A 23,420-nucleotide genomic window follows, 5' to 3' on the forward strand; every position below is an offset into this window, starting at 1 on the left:
ACACTATATCTAGTTTAGCTATTTTCTATAAGCTCTTTGGCGACACTGTTTTCTTCATCTTCCCATCTTTCTGCCTTGTGTCTCCAATAGATTTGCTTAAGGCTGGATTTTTATCATTCTATGCTTTTAATTGCTGTATATCTCGTGGATCACACTCTAGGGAGCTAAACAACTTTTTCTACTGAGTTTGATAGTTTTTTCATTGTTTGGTGTTCACTTTTTATTTTTCTTCTGTCAAAGACTACATTTTACTTGGTTTTTAAAATATATTTTAAAATATTCTTTCGTTTCCTCTGACCCTTCCCTCCCTCTAATTCTGAGCTTTATCTGAGCAGGGTTTCCTAAAAGAAAGCAGATTTCGCATTCAAATCCTCGGGTTGTCAAGGAAGACAAAAATCCCGCCCTCCCTCTCTTTAGTGGTTGCCTCTATTCCTGGCCCGCCCCCTTCATCATGACAACCCTGTAGCCAATCAAATGGGGGGAGAGGGGAAGAGGGGTTGCCTGGGAGCTTCCCTGCCCTCAGCCTGATGGAGAAGAGGCTGAAGAAACCAAGCCAAAGGGGGGGGGGGGTGTCAAATAAAGAGCAACATTCAAAGCTTTGGGGATGATGAGAAAAAGGCAAAACCTCCCAGAATTGCAGAGGGAGGGGGCGGGGCTTAAGCTCCCTCCCCAGAAAAGGCTGCAATGAAGAGGGTCTCCTCAGCTGGGGGGTGTGGGGGCTCTGCAGGGGCCACAGGGACCCCCATCTTCCTCAGAGTCACAGAAGGTCCCCTCCAGAGTGAGGCTGGCTGCCTTTTCCTCCCGGACAACGCCGGATCCTCCTTGGAAGACCCAGCCCTGCATGGCTTCTCCCCTATAGGAGCTTCTCCTGGAAAGACACGGAGCCCCAACATTCAACCCTGGGATCCATAAACCAGGTTGGTCTCATCCCAGGAATGCCCCACATCCCCTCCTCCTTCCTGGCCATCCTGGGCTTTCTCCGTGGGTCTGGGCTTTGCTTTCCCCTGGGTGCCCCATACATAGAAAGAGGTGGCCGTGCAACATGGGATATGGTCCCCCCCTTCCCGAGACTCAGAAGATGGAACCTGGATGGGGATTTTGCAGAATGGCTTCCCTTCCCCAACACAAGGCTCCCCAGCTTCTTCCTCCTAAGTGGGGCTCCCCACTCAGCCAGGCAGAGACTGGCATCTCTGCAAGAGCTCCCCTTCACCCCTCCCCTCCTCATGTGGGGTGAGGGGCAGCCTTGATTTCTCCATCTCTTTCACTTGGTTTTTTCCTAACCTCTGTTTGTATGTGTGTGTGTGATTTTTTTTAACTCTGCAAACTTCTGCTAACTACTTTTTCACTAAAGTTTATTTTGTTCTTGGAGTCTGGCCACACTATTTCATCAGCCCTTTTGTGTGGTGCCTTTGAGCATTTGCTTTCAAAATAAAGTAAATTTTGGCTCCAACGCAGCAGGCAGCTATTTTAGGTCTATTTTCATGCTCTGGTCTGGCATTAACTGGCCTCTGGGATTTTCTCCTTAACCACAATGCCAACAAATGTCACATTTCTTTTTGTCTTCAGCCACAGGTGCCGTGTATTCCCTCTGGGACCAGTTTCAAGCATGGAGATCCCAAAACTCTCAATTCTAGATGATGGATTTAATTCCATCTCTGCCCCTGTTATTATGAATCACATGGGGATTATTTCCCTTTGATTTCCCTCCAGAGAAGTCCCCAACAACCTTTGAGTCCGAGAACTGGTTGAATTATCCAGGGATCCCTCCTGAGAGGGAGAATTATGATAAAAGTTTCAGCTCTGCTCTTTGGCCGAATCCTCCAGGAGAGACTTTGGGCAGAGAAATATGGAGTTTTGGGACAGGCAGGGTCTGTGCTCTTGAATGTCCGTCTCTCTCTTTTCCAGGTGAAGCTGATTGTTTCTCTGTGTTTCAATCAGGAAAGACACTGGATCATATTCCACCTTGTGAGAGTCCTTTGAATTGTTCTAATTCTTCTTTAGAAACAGGAAGGAGATTGATTGACTCACCCCATGAATGATGGACCTCCTGCTTCTGCTTCTGCTTCTGCTTTTGTCCCATCCAGTCTCTGGGAAGCTGAGAGTAAAATGCCCGTTGAGTTTGGAGAACCAGGATGGAAAACAACCACAGAGCTTTTACAGTCCAGGAGACCATCTCATTGGCATATTCACCACTGGAAAGAAAAGATTGCATATAAAGTTGCTTTTCAATGTGGCTCCTTCTGTTCAGTTTGTTTTCCAAGATCCGTAAGTTATTCAGGGTAATGGAGTTGCACTCCCTCCATTCTAACACTTTCCTTTTCTGTTTTTTTAATTTTTCCTTTATTCCTATATTGGGAGATATGTCTAATTTCCTGAATGGTTTTGATTTCCACGGCTTCTCTCTTGTCTGATTTTGTGAAAGAGACTCAAAAAGGGTTCTGAAAAAAAGCTGAAAAGGGCTGCAGATTATTTTCCTCTCTCACTTCAATCCTTAATTTATCACTCGAATAATGAATTTTATTTAAAGTAGTGGTGGAACCAGTTGTAGTTGCCGTACCTCAGCCAATTTCCATATTTGTATAACTGATCGTTGCTTCTGGATCAATGTTGGCTTAAGGCTCCAATAGGTTTCTGGAAGATTATATATATTTTAAAAGTACTTGTTTTTGCTGTTGATTATATTAACACTTTTTTTACAATAGGGATTCTTATGGTTTGTCATATGGCTTAAAAATCCTTTTCAACATTCAAACGATCAACAAGAATTCCCAGTTCCTGCACAATCTCACACTTGGCTACAGCCTCCATGACAACTATATGAGCACTTTCCGTAGTTCAGATGCCTTGCTGGACATTCTCTCCACTGGAGAAGCCAATGTCCCCAACTACGGCTGTGGAAGGAAGGAGAACCTCATGGCTCTTATTGATGGAGCTAGAAGGGACATCTCCATCCAAATGTCAACATTAGGAAGCACCTACAAAGTCCCACAGGTTTGTGTGTTTTTCTCCATCTGGTAAAGTGAGGCGTGGTTGGTGGTTGGTGAGCAATAGATGCAATCATGTCTTCTCCATGGAGTTCAAGAGCTGCTTTTCTCCATATTAGCAAAAATGTCAATATTTTACCCCTTTATGTTCATATTGAGATTAATCATAAAAGGCCTGAAATGCAAGCAATACATTCCCCGGAGAAGACATTCTACCAACTATTTAACTGATCAAAATATATCCCTGATTGTTGGGGCCTCTATTGGCATCTTCATTTCCACATATAAATAATATCCAGTCGGATTGAAGTTGGTAATAGTAGCATTTTATCTATCTAAAAAGTGGAATAAAAAGGACTCTAGAAATTATAGGCCAAATAGACTAGCAGATATTGTGGCTAAAAATTTATGCCATGATCCTCTTAGTTAAACTTGAGAAAAATGCATTCCTTGCAGAAGAAACAGAAGTTTTTAGGAAGAGTTAAATGTGTCAAGTTACTGAGGATTTAATAGCTACCAGCTGATGTAAAGTTGTAAGCTGTAATCAGTAAGCTAATGCAATGTGGCTGATGCAATGAGGCTGATTCATTGCAGCTGTAGTATCTCCTCTTTAAGACTCTGGTGGGGCCCACACAACTCATTTACTGTTTTAAGAGGAGTCTATATATAGGTGGTCATTAGAGGGTGTTTCTCTCTCTCAGCCTGTATTCAGTTCTCTCCTTGTGTCTGTAGTGAATGGAAAGGGAATTTACCTCCTGCTTGTATATGTCTGTATATAGTTTGTAGATAAACCACTGTTAATTGTTTTAAGACCCTGTGTGCTGTGTTATTGTTCCTGGGTTTATCACATACTACTAGTCACACTGCCAAAACTCTGACGAATGCTATATAGATTTTATAAGAAATAATGCATAGATTATTATCTAATATTGGCAACAAATTTGTCTTGAAATACCTAATCTATGTTAGTGAGGAAAAACAAGGTTTGCATGCTTTCTAGATGTTAGTGCAGCATTTGACTCAATAAACAGAGAAACAAGGAGACAATGGATTGCCCTCAAAATGGAGCTCAGACTGTTGCCCTGATCCAAGGCCTTGTTTGAGAGGGAGGTTTGGGCTCAATGGAGCCATGAGAAGAAGGATCTATGCTTACCAAGGGGGAGGGGAAAGGTGCATATTTGAACACTTGTTATTCAGTATAGATAGGAATGACTTACCAGGACTTATGAAGGATCCAAAAATAGATAATAAATAAATAAATAAAGACCAGCTCTTCCAGTTTCTGGCACTGCCATGTGCACAAAGACCAGCTGATCAGCATGCACACATGCACATAAGAAACCCGGAAGAGCAACGGGCAAGGCTATGTGTGCCAGGCGACATGGCTCTATGTGCCACTTAGCCCAAGTTAAGAAGCTGAGGCAGAGGGCACCATTTTCCCCTCTTTGTGCTTCCGTGCATTCCGTTTTTGGCCTCCTCGGCCCCCAGAAGCATTTTGCTGGCCAAAAACTTTGGTCTTACTTTGCAGTTTCAGTCCATGGGGCTTGTGAAGGTAAGGCCTGAGCTCAGCTGGCGGGTGGGGGCTGGCAGGTGGCTGGGGAGATTTGGGTGTGGCAGCCTTGTGATCCCACGTGGGCCAGAATAATGTCTTCAGTGGGCTGTATCTGGCCAGCAGGACATTGTTTGAGGACTCCTGGTATAGGGTCTCCTTCTTGAACAGGGGGTTGGACTAGAAGACCTCAAAGATCCTTTCCAACTCTTTTATTTTGTTATAAGTTCTGTTATGGGTACATATGTTTAGCATGTTAAATACCTATTGGACCATGCTGATTTACACTGTGATATTATCATACTTACACATTGGATTATATACTCTGTGAGGAAGACTTGGGTTCTTTTTTCATAATAATTATCTGATAATTAATAAATCAAGTTCAAAAGTTATGGTCTTTGGGAAATGACATCCTAGCCATAGATGGTCAGCCAATAGAGCAAGTAAGACCTTTCATTACCTGGGGTAGTTTTCTCTTAGATCAAAGACATGAGTGAAAATGATGCTTAAAAGAAAACCTCATAGCTCTCCAGCTTCCTCAGCCCCAATTATTGAAGTATATGAGGCCAAGGCTTCCCCCATGTTCTTATATCAATCTGATGTTTGGGGCTTCAGAGAGAAACCACCAGCAGAACCAACCCAATCACAGCCTCCGAGGACGATCTTGGGGTGGATGAAAGGACTCCAGCTGCTGCCCCTCAGAGCTGATTTGGGAATTTACATAATTTTTGCTTCGTCAAAAATCAGAAAATATGGATATTGGCATTTAATCTATGGAAACTGACAGACTTTGAAAATTGTGGCTGTTAGAACGGAGAAAACTTCAATTAAAAGACCAATCTTGGATTCTACTACTGACAAATTGTATTAGGAACTGAGGTCTCCCTTTTTCTTGTACAACTGGAGAAGAAGCTAAAAAGATTCCTCCACAAAGAATCTGGGCTGTAGAAGCATTAAAATATGCAGCAATCCTCAAAAATTATAGTAGGCCCTTTATTGGAATAGAATAATTCAGTTGGCATTTGCACATCTTAACCTAATTGAAATAAATTGTAGGGGTGAAATACAGTAATAGGATTTACATTGTTTATAGTTTTTTAATTTATTATTTTCTACTTTTATTATACAATGTTGCCAATATTGCCGTTAATATTTCAAACAATGTCTAATTAACAAATTATTCTAATGCCCTCATGAGAATAAGATTGGATTTATTAAAATCTAATATTGTGGACTTGATTTGACCCCAAATATAACACAACATTCTTCATTGTGTAAGGTTTTTGAATGCAGCTCAGAATCTGATAAGTCCAATGAAACTCTGAAGACGAAGGTACGGATTATCAGCTTTTATTTCTGCAGAAAGCAAAAGACTGGACGACCTTTTTGTCTCACACCTTAACAGAGCAGGCAGAGATAGAAAAACAGGAATAGGCATCACACAGCTTGCACAGAATGCCACTGCTATAGAAACATAAAGATATCATGCGAATTTCATGATTTTTCTCAGCGCTCTGAAAATAATTGACTTTAGAAGGGAAAAGAAATACATTTTCTGGCATGTAGCTCAGAGCTTTGTTGGGGAATGCTGAACACACATTTTAAGTTACAGGCAAGGCTACTTGGTAGAATCCACATTTTACTTTTCACAAGACGTTACTTTGCTAGGCTAAGCTTGGCAATTCGCCTAGAAGTTTTATCTATGTAGTTGGCACGTTAGGTTACAATGGAGCTTCTCTCAACAGCAATTTAACAAAAGCTGAATTAGGTTACACTCTGTGTATGCTCTAATCCAGTGATGGCAAATCTTTTAGAAATCGAATGCCCAAACTGCAATCCAAAATCCACTTATTTATCTCGGAGTTCCAACGTGGCAATTTAATGAATTGAATAATGAGATTTTAGTTTAGAAAAACAGCTCATACATGATTAACATCTTTTCTCTGAAAAACCCCCCACAATAACAGCACTTTCAATGATACAAACACCTTTTTTATTTAAAGGTAAATGTTTGCATTTGGCAGGCTTTAGATTAATGTGGGTTTGCTCTTGAATGCACGCTGATAATTTTTCTAATCTTGACTCATACTTTGTAAGTTTGAGAGCAGCACATGCAGCACTCAGGTTATCTGGTAGTTCATGGGTGTCAAACTCAATTTCAAAGAGGGACCCATTGTTGTTGACTTTGGAGGCCATGGTAGGCGTGTTCCCATTGCTGCTTTGCTCACTCTCCTTGGTTGCCCATGGTGTGTGCAGGAGGGCAATGTATGTGGGTCAGAGGGAGGCCCACTCCCTCTCCTTATGAGACCTAGCTTTGTAACCAAAGCATCCTTAATGATAGGCTGGGAGACCACCAGGAGAGGTCAGGAGGAGGGGACAAGAGGATGGTAAAAGTCAGCAGGGCTGCTGGTGATAAAGTGCTAAGGTAGGATTTACCTCACCCCCTCACTCTCTCTCCTAATAATCTCCTCCCTTCCCTTCTTTTTCCTCCCCTCTTCATTCTTCCTTCCCCTCTTTCCTTCTTTTTGCTTCCTTGCTCTCTCTTTCCTTCTTTTTCTTGGTCTTTCCTGTCCCTTCATGGATGCTCCAATGCAAAAGGGGAAACCTTCCTTGTCTTGTGATCAAATTTCACTTTTGCTATGTACCTAAGCACCATGATTCCTCCCTCCCCAACCAGCCAGCCAGCCCCACCTGACCTGTTCCCTGCCGGCTCCTGCAAAGCCTCTCCATTGTTCTCCTCTTCTGTCTGTCATTGTACTTCTCGCCCAAGCGGCAGTGGGCTCCACAGGACAGGCTCTCATTTCTGCCCTGACAGCGAACTCCAGGCAGGCTGAAAGTGAGTGTGAATTGCCTGGTTCTCTCCCCCCCCCCCGTGCTTCCTCGCTCAGTTGGAGGCTTCCTTCAGCCTTTAGACAGTTGCGGGGGCTTTTTTCTTTGCTTCCAGGTTGGTGCAGGAGGCTTTCCAGGCCCAAATTGGGCACAGAAAGTGCAGGGTTATTTTTCTGTTTTGGCCCTGGAAAGCCTCCATCACCAACCTCGAAGCAACCCCCACCTCCCTGCAACTGTTTGAAGGCTGAAGGAAGCCTCCAACTAAGCAATGAAGCACTGGGGGGCCATTTACACTCACTTCGAGCCAGATAGAATTTGCTGCACAATGTGAGTCCCCCCACACTGCATACTCACAAGTCCCCCGCCCTGGCCCTCGACATAGGCCTGAAAACCAGCTGGCCAGCAGGAGGAGCATCTGCATGTGGATGCTAGTGGAGCTGGGCTGGGGCGGCTGGCATGCCAGGAGAGGATGCTCTGCATGCCACAGGTTCCCCATCATGGCTCTAATCCTTTCAATTCCTTTTTCAGATCAGTTTTGCAAGAGCTTCAGAGGCTCTGAGTGATAAAAGTCGATTCCACTTTTTCCACCAGATGCTCCCCAAAGAAGGGATCCAGTACTCAGCAATTGTCCAACTGCTCCTCCATTTCAGATGGACCCTGATTGGCCTCTTTGCTTCAGACACAGAGAAGGGAGAAAATTTCATGAGGACTTTCCCTCTTCTGCTTGTCAGGAATGGAATTTGTGTGGTTATATCACAACTGTTCTCAAAGACTGGATATACTGCATACCTCAGGGATTCCCTCTCTAAGTGGAGACAAGTCAACGTCTTTGTTCACTTCATAGAATTTGATTCCATTTGGAACAGAATTCTTCCTTTCCATTTAACACTTATGCGTCTGCCAGGGCCCATTGAAGGAAAAGTCTGGATCCTCACCAGTTTTGCAGAGTATCCAATAGACAAGCGCAGACTTCTCAAATACATTCATAGTATTTGGAAGTTTTGTTATCTGTTGAAAAAAAGGCCAGAAGATTCTGCCTTTGAACCCTTTTTCTTTGTGGAGGAAAAGTTTCAAGATCATTATTTCCACTGTTCTCTTTCAAAGAACATATTTTATTTCAAAGGCCGGAGAAGATGCACCCAGAAAGCCCCACTGGAGACCCAGGATAAAATGAACAGGATCCAGATCCCAAATTACTCTCAATATTACAGTCGCTTGAAGACTCTGGCCCAGGCCTTGAATGCCGCCTATTGCTCCAGATTGAGGAGGAGAAGGAAGGAGGGAGAAAATATGTCAGGGTCTCCAAGGCTGCAGCCGTGGCAGGTATGGGGGTCCCGATATGGATCCATTAATCTTAGATACGTTGGAGAAGGAATCCAGAGGAGAAGGAGGGGAACCATCTCAACAGATCTGGCCAATTTAATTACTCAGGGAATTAATGGTTCCAAAGAGTAGATACCATGGCGTTTTTATATTTTGCACTGCTAATTTGAAAATGCTGTATTCTTTTTAAAATAAATCCCTGTATTTGTGGGTTTGTGATGAGCCTGGTGGAATTCCACCTTTCTTCCGTCCCCATTGCACGTGGGTCTGTGTGCAGCTGGACATGCAGCTAAGCCCCCCTATTCTCCTACAATGAAAGGGAGCCTGGCGTGGATCTGGGTGCTTTATTGGGAGAAGAGGGCAGGTAAAACTGAGGAGATGCAAACAGTGGAAATCAAATGTAAATATGAGATAGGCAGCATTAACTAACAGCCAGGAAAGAAGCAGCTGGAACCTCTCCAGCGATGCTCCGTGTGGGGGACGGAGGCATCTCTGGATGACCAGGTGTCTCGGTCACAATGGCTGCTTCCGTCTTCTCCAAAGGCTGACAGAAAATGGAGTCTGGCTTCAGTCCATATAGTTAGGCTTATCTGCCCCCAGCCACTAGGTGGGGCTAGAGCAACAACAGCACAACAGTTATATGTTGTGGCATGACAACCTTTATAAATTTGGAGGAGAGCCTGACACCATCTAGCCCAATGGTTCCCAAAGTGGGTGGTACTGGGGAGCGGTGGGGTGACTTAGGGGGGCGCTAAGAGGCAAGGGGTGGCAGCAGGGGGCTGCTAAAGGACAACCCGAAGGGGACATTCTCCCAGCAGCGTCTCAGGCACCTTTCTCTCTTGCCGCGCAAGGAAGCGAAGCCAAATTTGTTTATTTAACCTCCCGCTCCAGCCTCCCCCGCCCTACTTAAGATCCCTGCACTTTCCATTTCCGCTGGAAGCATGCAGGCCATGTGAGCGAGCAGGCGTGCGAGGCCCCTTGATGATCTGAGGGGAGCTGGGAGGTGCCAAACTGCACCCAGCCGTCCTCACTCCCTCGCGGCTAAGAGTGGGAGTGCCTGAGATGCCGCTGGGAGAATGTCCCCTTCGGGTTGCCCGGACAGCAAATTTCAAGGGAAAACGCAGCTGCTGGAATCGGTGCGCCTGCAACCTAATGCTCTCCAAGAAGCCTGCATTACAGGGAGCAGCGGAAGAGCATTAGCGGGCACCACGGCCACGCCCGGTGTCCAGCATCCTCCTCAGGAGGCTCGAGTTGCGGCCGTTTGCGCGTCTCTCCCGAGCTTTTGCCAATTGGGAGCTATGTGTGTGTGAGAGAGAATGTGGGAGAGAGAGAGAGAGAGAGAGTAAGAGAATAAAAGGAAGGAAGAGGGGGAGAGAGAAAAAGAGAGACAAAGAGAGAAAGAGAGAGAAAAAGAAAGAAGAAAGAAAGAAAGAAAGAAAGAAAGAAAGAAAGAAAGAAAGAAAGAAAGAGAAAGAAGGAAAGAGAAAGTAAGTGGGGGAGAGACAAGAAAGAAAGAAGGAACAAAGGAAGGAAGGAAGAGAAAGGAAGAAAAGAAAGAAGGAGACACAAGAAAGAAAGAATGGAAGGAAGGAAGGAAGGGAAAGAAAGAAAGAAAGAGGGAAAGAGAGATATAAGAAAGAAAGAAGAAAGAAAGAAAAATAAAGAGAACTTATGATCACAATTGAGCCCAAAATTTTGGTTGCTAAGCAACAGCATTGTTAAATGAGTTTCACCACATTTTACAAGTTGGCCACTCCCACCCAGTCACATGACCGCCAAGCCATGCCCACAAAATAGGCCTCACCTACAGAACAGGTTCTAAAAAAAATTGACACCCACCACTGGTATATGTGTATGTTTGTGAGGGAGAGAAATAATAATTAAGGTCATTGATCTAAAGATGAAAAACTTTAGATAAAAGACAAAAGTGTTTATTATCCATTTTGGATTTCTTACAACAACATCTTTTTGTGTACGTTTGTGATATCTTAATGAGATCTGTTGCAGTTTTGTGCTTTGTGATAATACCTTACTGAGATTACTTCTTTCAATATCTACACAGGAATTATCACCTACTAAGAACAGTGAAGTAGTTACTAAATTTTACTGAGTTTACTAAATTACTAGTTACTAAAGTTCTTGATAAATGACTATCAGATTTTGAAAACCTGGTATCACTGGATCATGTTCAACAATTTTGTTGAATTAACATTAACTAAAAAGGTTTTTAAATTGGATTTTGAATAAATGTGCAATTAATTGTTACAGTTTTGAATTTTACTGTTACTATCTTCCTTCCGTCCTGCAAACCGCCCAGTCACATGACCAGCCACGCCCACCAAGCCACACCCATAGAACCGGTAGTAAAAAAAAATGAATTCCAACACTGAGTGGGGGGCACCGAGGATCAGTTTGTAGCACCAAGGGGGCGGTGGACTGAAAAAGTTTGGGAACCACTGATCTAGCCCAACCCCTCCTCTCTGCAGGAATCCCAGTTGAAGCTTCTCTAACTGATGGCTGCTCAGTCTTTGCATTCAGACAATCCATGAAGATGAGACTGAACTTCTCTGCTTTACTTGCTCAGCTCTAAAACAGCTCATCCTTTTATCATATTTTTTTCTCTCATTCAGCTAAAATCTCCTCTCTTGTAGCTGAATTATTTTTCCATGTCTGACACTCTGGAATAATAGTGAGCAGATCTTACACTTGTGTGTAACATGTGTCACTGATTGGAAGAGGGTTGTATCCAGTGGTGGGATTCAAATCTTTTTACTGCCGGTTCTGTGGGCATGGCTTGATGGTCTTGTGACTGGGTGGGCGTGTGACTGGGAGGGTATGGCTTGATGGTCATGTGATTGGGTTAGTGTGGCCAATTTGACATCACCCACGTCAAGGGGTACCTTGTCTGGCCTCTCCTCACCTCAATGAGAATTTCCCTATTTATTTACTACTATTGAACATCCAAAATATACAATTTAATCCTATGTATATATGCCATATGTGTACATACATGTTACATACTATAGTCTGTCTATAGGCACACAAAAAGATACATTATTTACTATATATACTGTATGTGTATGCACACACAAACACACACACACACACACACACACACAGCCCTTGTCTAAAACTATACACATTCAACCTCACTTATTGTGTTTGGAAAAACACACCCAGAGTCTGCCACACATTTAACTATCACCTCTGCACATTAGAACATTGCACAGGCCTTCAGATCAGTTATTCCCTAGTGTGCACATGACTGTTAGAGCCAGGAGATGTCATGGATTGAGTAAAATGTGGTGAAACTCACTTAACAACGCTTTTGCTTAGCAACCAAAATGTTGGGCTCAATTGTCATGAGTCAAGGACTGTCTCTTCCTTCCTCTGCATGGCAGCCTTGTCCTAGTAAACTCCTTCCCTTTTCTGGCAATTTTCCTCTCTGTTAGAGGGACCAAAATAATCCAGAGGATATAAGGTCTCCTGCTGGAACAGGGGGTTAGATGGCCTCCAAGGTCCCTTCCAGCCCTAGATTGCTCTGCTGTTTCAAAGAGTCTTCTGAAGCCTTCCTTCCTTTTGCTTTTTCTCTCTCTCCCCCCATGTATCTATCTATCCAGCCATCCAATATATCTCATTCACTTTCTCCTCCCTCCCTCTTTTTCTTTCTTTCTCTTCCTTCCATCCCTCCCTCCCTCCTTCTTTCTCTCTTTTTCTTTCTTTCCCTTTTCTTTCTTTTTTCTTTTCTTTCTTCTCTCCCTTTTTCTCTCTCTCTTTCTCTCTTTCTATCCCTTCCTTTCCTCCTTCCAAAGCTAGGAGACCCACCTGAAACAAAAACTCCTTTGGGTGAAACCTGTCATTATACCCACATACACTCACTCATTTCCAATCGGTCACCAAAGTCCTTTCCGAGCGCCCGGCAGCATCGCTCGCATCCTAGGAAAGCCCGGCTGATTAACTTCCTTGGGCGCAGGCAATATACTGGTGGTGCCATTGGATTGGTGCCTCTTCCATGAAAGCAAGCTTCTCTCTATGGAGCAGCCAGAGGCGGGGGACTTGCAAGGAGGTAGAAGGACAGGCGGCTTGTTTACACCGCGTGCTGGAATGGGAGATGAGAGAGAAAGAAAGAAAGAAAGAAAGAGAAAGAGAGAGAGTGAGAGCGAGAAAGAGAAAGAAAGAGAGAAAGAAAAAGAAAGAATGGGAGAGTGAGAGAGAGAGGAATCAGAAACTGTTCAACATTGTGGGCCGCCTGGGAAGAGGGGATGGAGACCCTCTCCCGTTTCCTCTGGATCTCCCTTCCTCTTCCCCCCAATTTTCCGTTCCACCCTCCACCAGAGCAAAATAAACATGCTCTGGGGATCCCCCCCCCCCAAAAAAAACCAGGTTGCTTCTGGAGGGGGCAGGCAGATGGGCAGCATTCCCCCCTCCCTGGGCGCCTGCAGCCTCGGAGCCTGCAGCAACTCCCGACCCTTGCACAGCAAAGGCAATGAACAACTTCTCACTCGCCCGAAGATTTTCTTTAGTGTGGAAGGGCCCAGAGTTGCTCCAAGGCTGCAGACACCCAGGGAGGAAGGGGGGGGGGGATGCTGTCCGTCTTCCCTCTCCCAAAGCAACCTCAGAGGTTTTCAGCTCCTCTGCAGAGGCATTTTTTTAAAAAGAAAACCCCCCAAAAGCCACAAGATCCGGAGCTGCCAGTCTCCAGTAAGATGTGCATCTCATGGCCTGGCTCAGCGCATCCCCTGCCCCACCCACCACCCCCAAATTGCACCTCATTGTGAGCGTCTCTCAGACATTGTGTGCAGGGAAAAACCTTGCACAGTAAAGAAAAACTTCCCAAGAGTTCGAGAAATTGTTAATTACGTCACACTCACGAGAAGGTTTTCTTTACTGTGCAAGGTTTTTCCCTGCACTGTGAGACAATCACAGGGGGGCACAATTTTGGCCCACCCCCCACCCCAAGGCAAGGCCCATCAACCACAGTTAGACTTAATAAGCCAAGGGTTGCTCCCTCAACCGGCTCCACTGAAGATCCCCTTCATCCTTTTTGAGTCGGTCCACTTTGCCGTCCACTCCTGCCCAGCGGCATCCCCCAACTCCCCATGCCCGACCGTTAAGCCACCTGATTGTGCGTAACTGTAGCTGACTGCATGCAAATCTGGGTTGACAATGAGCCTCCGAGGTCTCCCTCCTGCCTGCTTGCCCAGCGCTTCCTCAGCTGCCCCCTCCAATCCCCCGGCTGGATGCAGCCACTCACCAGCGACTGGAAAGTGAAGTCATCCATCTGCCAGTTTGCCCAGCACTCACTCAGAGACCTCCTACCCTCCCGCTCACTCCCCCAGCCCCCCATAACATCCCTCCCTGCCTGGGTGCAGCCACTCACCAGTTCTCTCTTCTTCTGTTTCCAAACTAAGCCCTGGTTTGTTGGTTGGTGGTTGGTTAAAGAGCAGTTGGATCCGAAAGCTCCATCACTGGAGGCTTTAAAAGGGAGAACTTTTCGGCTCCCAGCTGGCAAAGAAAGCTCTCAGCCATGACCAGTGCCACTGCGGCTCCTGCTGGCTGGGTGAATAAAGGGAGTGGGTGGCGACTGCAACCTCGGTGTGGTGCGAGTTGCGGGCCTGGTCTGGGGAGGTGAGGAGTGGCTTGCCTGAATGGCTGCTGCGACAGCAGGGCTGGCCAGGTGCCATCCCATGTGATGCACACCCCTCCCAGATTTCACCCATGCCTCCATGCCGTTTTTGGGCGTGCAAAACATGGAAGATCCTAGCTGCAGTTTACTCGTGAGCCACATTGGCCAGCAGAGGCAGGGAGAAAGGCCAATGGGGTCACGAGTAAACTGAGGCTCCTAAGTGGGATCGAGCCAGGGGTGGGTTCTGGCTACCGCTACTGCCGGTTGCTCTGCGCATGCACAGAAGCCAAAAACAATATGGCCGAGAGAACCGGTTAAGGGGTGTGGCCAGCCTGGGTTGCTGCTGGTTCCAGCAACCCAGGCCACCAGGTTACTACTGTTTCAGCCAAACTGGTCCAAACAGGTAGGAACCCACCCCTGATCTGGAGGTGTTTTCAATCAGGATTACAAGGGAGAAGATTAGCCTGACAGATTTCTTCTTGATCGACCCATGATTTCTGGGAATCAATCTGTTGTTTTCAAAGAGTTTATGAATAATCTTTTTTTTTCTCTGTTCATTTTATTTGTTATCTGCTCTAAAATGTTCCCTATAATTGACCAACTGTATCTGTTAGGTAAGCTCCCCATTGGGAGAGTGAGTGCGTTCAGAGAAGCGTTGTGAGAGTTGTGTTGGGGAACACACAAGCCAGCATACAGAGACACTACAGTTTAAATAGGCTTTTACTTTCATGGAAATAGAGGTATCAGAGTACACCAAACAGTCCAAGTCATACACGGAGAAGACAGTAAGTCATCAACGTCTTTTAGATAAGGGATAATCCAAATAACATAGTCCAGTATCATATAACCAGTTCAGTACACAAAGTTTGCTAGCAGTTGCAAAAACATACAATAGCTCACGGCACTTCTAACAGCCAGCTTCCAAACATTCAGATCAGATCAGATCAACATCTAACAGTGATTCTGGCTCCATCTTATGGCCGGTTGAGGAAACAGCAGCCAATCACATTTTACAGCATGATTTAAAGAAACAGGTACAGCATTGTTATATGATTTATATATTGCCAACCCAACCATTAGATTATATTCCTAACAGTGTCAATTATATTTTCTCTATATTTTATCAATATATGATTTGATATTTTATCAAAACTTTTCGTTCACTTATGAAGAGACTGGCAGTATTTGTATCCTATATTTGGAGATTAGACAATTGTAAAGAAAGATTCAATGTGGGATAACAAACAAAGTTTTCTGCTTTTCAAATTTCTGGATGTTCCCATTCTAGTTTCATCCCTTTCTGGAGAAGAATGAATTTTGGAATATTTCTCAGAGAAAACTGTACTTGGACCAAAATGGAGAGATAAGAGCAGATCTGGCCATTCATGGCTTCTTGGTTCTCCCCAAGGAGGATCCCAGGAAAGAAATTCTGGCATATTTTATAAGACAGAGATTTTCTATCAAACAAAATGCTCTTTCACAGCTAAAGTTGCTCAATAAGGTGGGAGAAATTTTGGTGTCTTTTCTCTGTTTTCCAAAGCCTGAGGTCCCATTTCAAGTGGGCAAAGCCTACAGTTTCCAGGGTGGTTGACCTTCCATGCCAGTTGGTGTCATCTAATGGAAGTTCTTCAACAGATGGGACCTAAGTGGAGGAGCTTTGCCATGTTTTATGGAAACCTTTCAAGATCTTACTGGTCAGAGGTTTCTTTCTTCATCACTGTTTTATTCTTTATTGAAAAACCTAGTGGAATAAACGTTTCCTAAAATTTTTATAGTAAATTTTATTTTCAGTTTTAATATGAATATATCATCATACTTAAATCTTTTTTTCAATTCCATCCCTCTAGACTATTAAGTGCGGGTTCGCCCCCCCGCAAAGAGTGGGCTAACTCATAATGAAGACAACAGACAAGGTTTCTCGATGCATGAGTGGCACAGAGCGTAATCTGTAACCCCCTTTTATTAAGAGCGTATAAGGAAATAATATATTATTGGTTACATGAAGCATTTCTCCTAATATGGTTATTTTTAGCTATACCTGCTTAAGCGCTTTCACCACGTGTTTCCTATGCAGCTAGTAACTTCCTCAGTTTGAAAGTTCCTGTTAAGATCTAAGCATTGCTATTGTCATTGCAAACACAGCTTTCTAATTTGGGTCCTCCCAGTGGGCATCCATCTCAACCCGCATTTACTACTCAATTTATTCCAGTCCCAAATTCCATATATGTGTTCCAATCAGGAAAACTGATCTGCACACATACCATGGTGACCTTGTTCCCACATCTCCTCTGTTTTTGTTTTTTAAAGACACTCTTCTTTGTCCCCTTCTCAGTTGGTTAATGCGAAGGGTGCAGTGAGCGAGGGGATGCTGCCAGAGGCTTGTTCAGTGGTGTCCTTGTTCTCATCCTCACTGTTTAAGGTGAGGGGAACTTTTGCAGACACCTCATCTTCCTAAGGCAGGATTTGATAGGAGCCATGAGTGTGTAGCAACGCATAAACTCGTGCTGTTACCCTTGTTTCAGCTAACAATGATAAACTATTAGAGATAGTATGAACAAAGATTGGCAAAACACAGGGTAATATTATGCAGCCTAAAGCAATCATTCCAATAAGCACAACTACAGTTTGCAAGCCAGGCAATTTTGACCACCATCCACTAAAGGCATCAGAGAGGTCCATCCCCTTCCATGTTTGCACAGGATTGTAGTGTGATGGTTTGTAAAGTCATCTTCTTACAAAGGCTAGAAAAGGAGCTATTATCAGGAGAGGGATATCCCTGTAGTTGTCTATACAAAGCATAAACCTGACTCTGGGCCAACGTGAGATGTGGTTTTGGGATTAAACATGTAGAAAGCAAATTTTCCATATATACACTTCAGACAAACAAAAGGCATCAGTTTGTGTGATGTATGCAAGCTGTACCCATAAGTCTTGTTTCATGTGTTGTTCAAGTGAATGTCTGGGTGATATGACAGCTCAAAATACAGTTATTATCAATTAAACACAAAAATTGCAGCACACAAATTCTCGGGTGCGCTTTAGTGGTTAAATTCTTCACATCTCCCCATGTCACTGGATGACTGGCATGACAGGATCGGGTTGGTGTAGAGTCGCCGTTGCCATCTCTGGGATAGGAGTCAGGGGTTGGTGGCACAACATCTTTGGCTGGACCCTGTAGATGTAAACACAGCAGCCTAGCCCCACCCCCAAGTAATTAAAGTAATCGGTCATAACCATGTTTTGTCTGGTAATTGGTGTAAATATACCAGAGAGGCAAACTTGTTTTTTGTTGAAAATGCCTCTGATAAGCGGTCGAATTAGAAATTGAAAAATTCAATTGATTCAAAGTAAATAAACAAGGATTGAGTTTGTTTTGCAAGGCTGGGAGGCCGAGGCATTTTTCCTCTTTTGATTTATTCAGGGCATGTTTGTGAGTCTAATTAGCTCGCTCTGCAATTCCCTGGCCATGAGAACCACAGGGCAAGCCAATTGTGTGTGTGTTGGACAATTGGGCATCCCAACATTGCAAAGGTACGAATGCAGTGGTTATCATATGTTTGGTGGCCTAACCCCTTTGCGAAGTGGCCATTATGAAACCAGAATAAATGTCAATGGAAACATGTAGATATTTCCACGGGGCAAATGAAGCATATTGGGTGACATCCATTTGCCAGATCTGTCAGGATTCAGTGCCCCTGGGATTTACTCCCATAGGCCCTGAATGTGCTTGATGACTGCATGTGGGGCATTGTTGAATGATTGCAGCCGCTTCTGTTGAAGAGAGATCAAATTGTTTCATAAATGTCTTTGAAAAGGCTGATGGCTTCTGACGTGAGAAACATGAAAGGAGTGTTGTCCTTTTGAAATAAGAGTTTGTAGAGAAAGAAAAAGGGATAACAAGGTAGGTTCAATAGAAGGAGAAAGGTAAGCTTCATAGATAGAAGAAATAATTTGAGAGACATACAGACTATCCAAAATGAGATTAAAAGGCTGATCAGAAAATTGTTGAAATGCTAGCAAAGATGCATACAGCTCTGCATGCTGGGCAGAGGACTGTGGAGGAGTAATTTTGCCATTGGCCATTCAACTGCCAGGCACATGCACCATATTTTTTGCTTCCATCAGCAAACACTATTATAGCATCTGTGATAGGCAAAGGGTTGAAAGGAGAGTTCCAGAGGAAAGATACAGTTTTTGGTTTGGAGCTTCTTTGTAGATTGTTCCTGTTTGCACCGCCCCCAAGGGCGCGGCACTAAACCTTGAAATGACCAGGTTTCCCACAATTAAATAATTTCCGGTAGGGCGGGAAGAAGCAGATGAAGAAGAAGCAGAAAAAGAAGAAACAGGAAACGCGCCATTTTGTTGCAACGCAGCAGCAAAAGCCCCCATCTTGTGGTCAGTTGTACCCACGATGTGACAAGCCTGAAGGAAATCAGCTAAAATAACCCCGGGACGATTTGCTATAGGTTGAAGAACCTTTTGACAATCCCTAGTAGCATTTTCATAAGCCAATCTCAGAGAAAGTTCCTCATTATCAATTTGTCTTTCTAGATTTCCTTGTAAACTGAGCTGGATTCAAACAAAAATGTTATTCACTCTCTCTGACTACATATTGTAATTTCTAAGTTATCTCTGTAAGAATTCCTAATAGGGCAGCAACTAGCGCTGCCGACAGCCAAAAAAGAAACAAACAACAGACCAACAAACAATTAAACAAACGTGCCATCTGTTAAGTATGCAAAGTGCACACAAACATAAAAACATAAAAGAGAAAAAAACAGCTTCAAAAATAAAACAAACAATCTAAATAAAATATTAAAATTTTCCAAAAAGCAAAGTTGAATTAAAACTTCAGATACAGGCATCAAATATCACCCTTTACCCTGCCTTTCTCAGTCTGAGACGTCAGGGAGAGAAAAGAAAAAAAAATGGTGAAAAGAACACAGCCCCCCCCCCTCCTGCCTTCTCACCAGAGAAAAAGAGGGGGGTGAGAGGAAAGGAAAAAAGTTTGTTGTTAAAACGACAGGCTCCCTTTTCTGGGAAGACAGGGAAAAAAATAGAGAAATCATTTTGTACTTTTGAAAGCCATTCCATATGATGATATACTAGGGTTTTGATCCCTGATGAAAGAGAGGCTGAGATGTTACAGACATGCCCCTCCTTGGATTTTTACACTCTCTTTTAAAATAACGCTTGTCTTGAGGTTTCCTGTAATAAAGCAGTTACTATGAGTGCAAGCCATTGCAGAATCGTACAGGGGAGGTATTGCTTCTGCAGGCACCTGATTATCAAATTTATAATAAATCATTCCATGACTACGCGCCACGTAGTCAAAATTTGGACTGGCTCTAGCAGCCGCATGGAAATATTCCCCCAATTTTGTCCAATTCGAAATTTTATGGACACTGTTTCCAAATTTAAGACAGAAGGCCAATTAACTCCTTTTTTGTCAAACGAGGGAGAGATTTCCCTCCATTTGAGGCAATTTTAGTGGAGGATTCAGTTAGCTCCCCAACTCCTGCAAATGCGCTGTTCGCTGTTGGGAGAGCTTTCCGCCCATACTCACGAAAGACTTTGTCGTTTTTCAGACGAGTCGAATGTGCACGGCCACCTCTCCGGCCAATGGGCATGGGCGGTCTGAAACGTATCTCTGTAGATCACGTCGGGGTCACCAGTTGCGGGTTTGCCCCCCCCGCAAAGAGTGGACCACCCATAATGAAGACAACACACAAGGTTCCTCGATGCATGAGTGGCACAGAGCGTAATCTGTAACCCCCTTTTATTAAGAGCGTATAAGGAAATAATATATTATTGGTTACATGAAGCATTTCTCCTAATATGGTTATTTTTAGCTATACCTGCTAAAGCGCTTTCACCACGTGTTTCCTATGCAGCTAGTAACTTCCTCAGTTTGAAAGTTCCTGTTAAGATCTAAGCATTGCTATTGTCATTGCAAACACAGCTTTCTAATTTGGGCCCTCCCAGTGGGCATCCATCTCAACCCGCATTTACTACTCAATTTATTCCAGTCCCAAATTCCATATATGTGTTCCAATCAGGAAAACTGATCTGCACACATACCATGGTGACCTTGTTCCCACAATTAAGTAGAAAAGTACCTTATTATAATGTTAAATTCCAAAAGCAAAAGGGAGGAACTAAATGAAGAATCTGCCAGTTGTTATACTTCCTGCATCTGTTTAGAAGTCGTCAGAGATTTCATATTTACCTCAGTGAAGACCAGAGGCTACTTGTCTCCATCCATTTCTCCCTCCATTTTCCATGGACGGAGAGTCCTAACATCTTTTCTTTGGCATTCCTTGTTTTTCTGCTCAGTCTCTGCCTCAGTCCAAATGTGTGCAAAGTTGTCATCCTGGATTTGTCAAGAGGGCTCGAGAAGGAGAGCCAGTTTGCTGCTATGACTGCGTTCCTTGTCCGGAGGGGACCTTCCCCACTCAGGAAGGTTGGTGAGACTGGAGGAAAGGAAGTGGAACTGATTCATTACATACATGAAATAATAATGTTTGGTTCTGAACATCACACAGGAAATTATTTGGGTCCCAATTCTTCTCTCACTTTCATAGACGATTAAAGAAAAATTGATTTTTTTAAACAAAAAAGTCTTGTAGTTCTTACAGTCTCTCACTAGAGGTACTAATAAATGCATCCTAGACAATATCTCTTGGTATCACTTGTCCAAATAAGGTATTTCCTGAAAGGTAAAAGGAGAGAATAGTAAGGGAATATTATTATTTTTCTCAGATACAAAAAAATGCACCAAGTGTCCAGATGACAAATATCCAAATGAGGACAGAATCCAATGTATCCCCAAAGTTATAACCTTCCTGTCTTATGAAGAACATCTGGGAATCATCCTGGTCTCTTTTGCCCTACTCTTGTTCCTAACTACAGGCCTTGTCTTAATCATCTTCATTAAATACCGAGAAACTCCCCTTGTCAAAGCCAACAACAGGGACCTCTCCTACATCCTCCTGGTCTTCCTCCTGCTTTGCTTCTTGTCTCCTTTTCTCTTCATTGGTCAACCAAGGAAAGCCACCTGCCTTCTCCGACAAATGGTTTTCAGTATCATCTTCTCATTTGCCGTTTCTTCTCTCTTGGCCAAAACCATCACAGTGGTGCTGGCTTTCCTGGCCACAAAACCAGGAAACCGAGTGAAGAGATGGTTGGGGAAGAGCTTGGCCAACTCCATCATCCTTTCTTGTTCAGCAGTCCAAATTATCATCTGCTCCATCTGGCTTGGAGTTTCTCCCCCCTTCCGTGACTCTGACCTCCACTCCCAGCATGGAGAGATCATCCTGCAATGCAACGAAGGGGCTGTTGTCATGTTCTACATCACCCTCAGCTACATGGGCTTCCTGGCTGTCATCTGCTTCACAGTGGCTTTCCTGGCCAGGAATCTGCCTGGGGCCTTCAACGAAGCCAAGCTGATCACCTTCAGCATGCTGGTCTTCTGCAGTGTCTGGGTGACTTTTGTGCCCACCTACCTGAGCACCAAAGGGAAATACATGGTGGCTGTGCAGGTCTTCTCCATCCTGGCCTCCAGCGCTGGTCTGCTGGTCTGCATCTTCATCCCCAAGTGCTACATTATTCTTCTGAGGCCAGACCTGAACACAAAGGAGCATCTTACAGCCAGAACAAATGTAAAAACTTGAGAAAAAACACCATGATATTCTAAGAATGGTATAATGTCCTTTTATTTGAAAGAATACTTGAATTATTTCCACTTAGATAGTATGCAGGAGTCAAATAACATATCTACATGTTTCCAAATGGGAAACGGTTGAATGATTGTAATTCGTATAACTGCCTTCCTTTTCACCCCAATAAATCTTGCTAAAGAGAACTCTGTGAAAGTCATTCAGAGGAAATTGTTGTTCACCAACTGCCAATGAATTTGACACCTTTTAAAAAACCTTTTTTTTAAAAAAATGATTCCTATGCACGGTACTAAAAGTGTATGTGTGAGAGAATGAACAGGAAAAGTGGTAAGATAGATTCTATGCGAGCCAATCTCCATGAGAACCATTGACCATCCCACCAAGCCAGAGAAGGTGGGGACCTCCCGGTCCTCTTGCTTAGATGTTCTCATCCAAGGAGACCTATTTAGTTCACCTTTTCCATAGCTGCTCCTGCCCTGTGAAAGAGGCTTTTCCATGAGATCCACCATCCTCTCTCCATCCTGTTTTTTGGGTGATAAGGACAGCAGAAACATGCGGTTCTTTTCCCCAATGCATGGGCCAGGTTGAGACTGGAGTCCAGAAGATGTGGGTGGAGAAACCCCACAGGAGAGTCAGACTGCATCCTGAGGAGATTGGGCTCCTTGTAGCTGCACCAGGTGAATAGTTGAAAGCAGGAGATCGGCTGTGTCTCAAACTCCATCAGAGGAAAGAAAGAGGTTCTCTCTCTCTCTCTCTCTCTGAAGTAGGAAAAGGGAAGGACACAGGCCAAGCACTTCAGTGTAGGAAACAGTTTATTATGCATAGGTTCAAACGTCACAAAATAGGACAATGTGTTTGAACCCCGAAGGGTTGACAAAAGCAGGGTTATATACCCCAAATTACGTGTACATTAACTGGGTGTTACATTTGACATATATGGTCCTAAGAGGAACTGGAAAATGCTTCATACAGATATTTGGTTACAGTTAATGACAGAAAAGAGAGTTACACGCATCTCAAGAATTGTGCAGACCTTATCACATTCTAACTATTGCATTTGGGGAGGAAAGCAGAAGTGAACAACAGGATAGATCCATCTGGGTCTGCTCGGCTATAGATAAAAATACCATGTCATCTCAGCAAACCTCTTCCCGGCAGAAGGAGGAACTATAGCCTTGACCAGGATTTCACGGGCCTTTAGTATTGCAGCTTGGCTTTTATGCCTGAACCAAAGTTATAGCCCATCTCACTCCCCCCTTTGTGACTCATCTGACATATCCAGAAGAGTCACATACTCTGGCTCCCCATTAGGTTCCTCTCTTGGTCGAAGCCTCTTATATCCCCACATAGCCATTACCTGAACCGTTGCTTTGCTTTCTGCCAACAGTTAGAGATAGTTCTGACAAAGATAGGTAACACACACGGGA

General features: G+C 43.9%; 2 protein-coding genes across 2 annotated transcripts in view; one reads left to right on the forward strand and one right to left on the reverse strand.

Annotated features, from left to right (window-relative positions):
* The window catches only part of LOC309392697 (vomeronasal type-2 receptor 26-like), a gene marked incomplete at both ends in the record, with an annotated part of 115,940 nt that overhangs the window by 57,361 nt on the left and 35,159 nt on the right, over positions 1-23,420 (reverse strand). The window lies entirely within an intron of this gene.
* Positions 2,024-21,987, forward strand: LOC309393718 (vomeronasal type-2 receptor 26-like; the record flags this gene model as incomplete). Its single annotated transcript, XM_081956213.1, has 6 exons — positions 2,024-2,265; positions 2,703-2,991; positions 7,894-8,688; positions 15,603-15,815; positions 20,651-20,777; positions 21,077-21,987. The coding sequence occupies exons 1-6, from the start codon at positions 2,036-2,038 to the stop codon at positions 21,985-21,987; spliced, it is 2,565 nt and encodes an 854-aa protein (XP_081812339.1). The 5' UTR covers positions 2,024-2,035.

The sequence above is a fragment of the Natrix helvetica genome (assembly GCF_964273705.1).
Source record: "Natrix helvetica genome assembly, chromosome: 5".
Classification (NCBI taxonomy): domain Eukaryota; kingdom Metazoa; phylum Chordata; class Lepidosauria; order Squamata; family Natricidae; genus Natrix; species Natrix helvetica.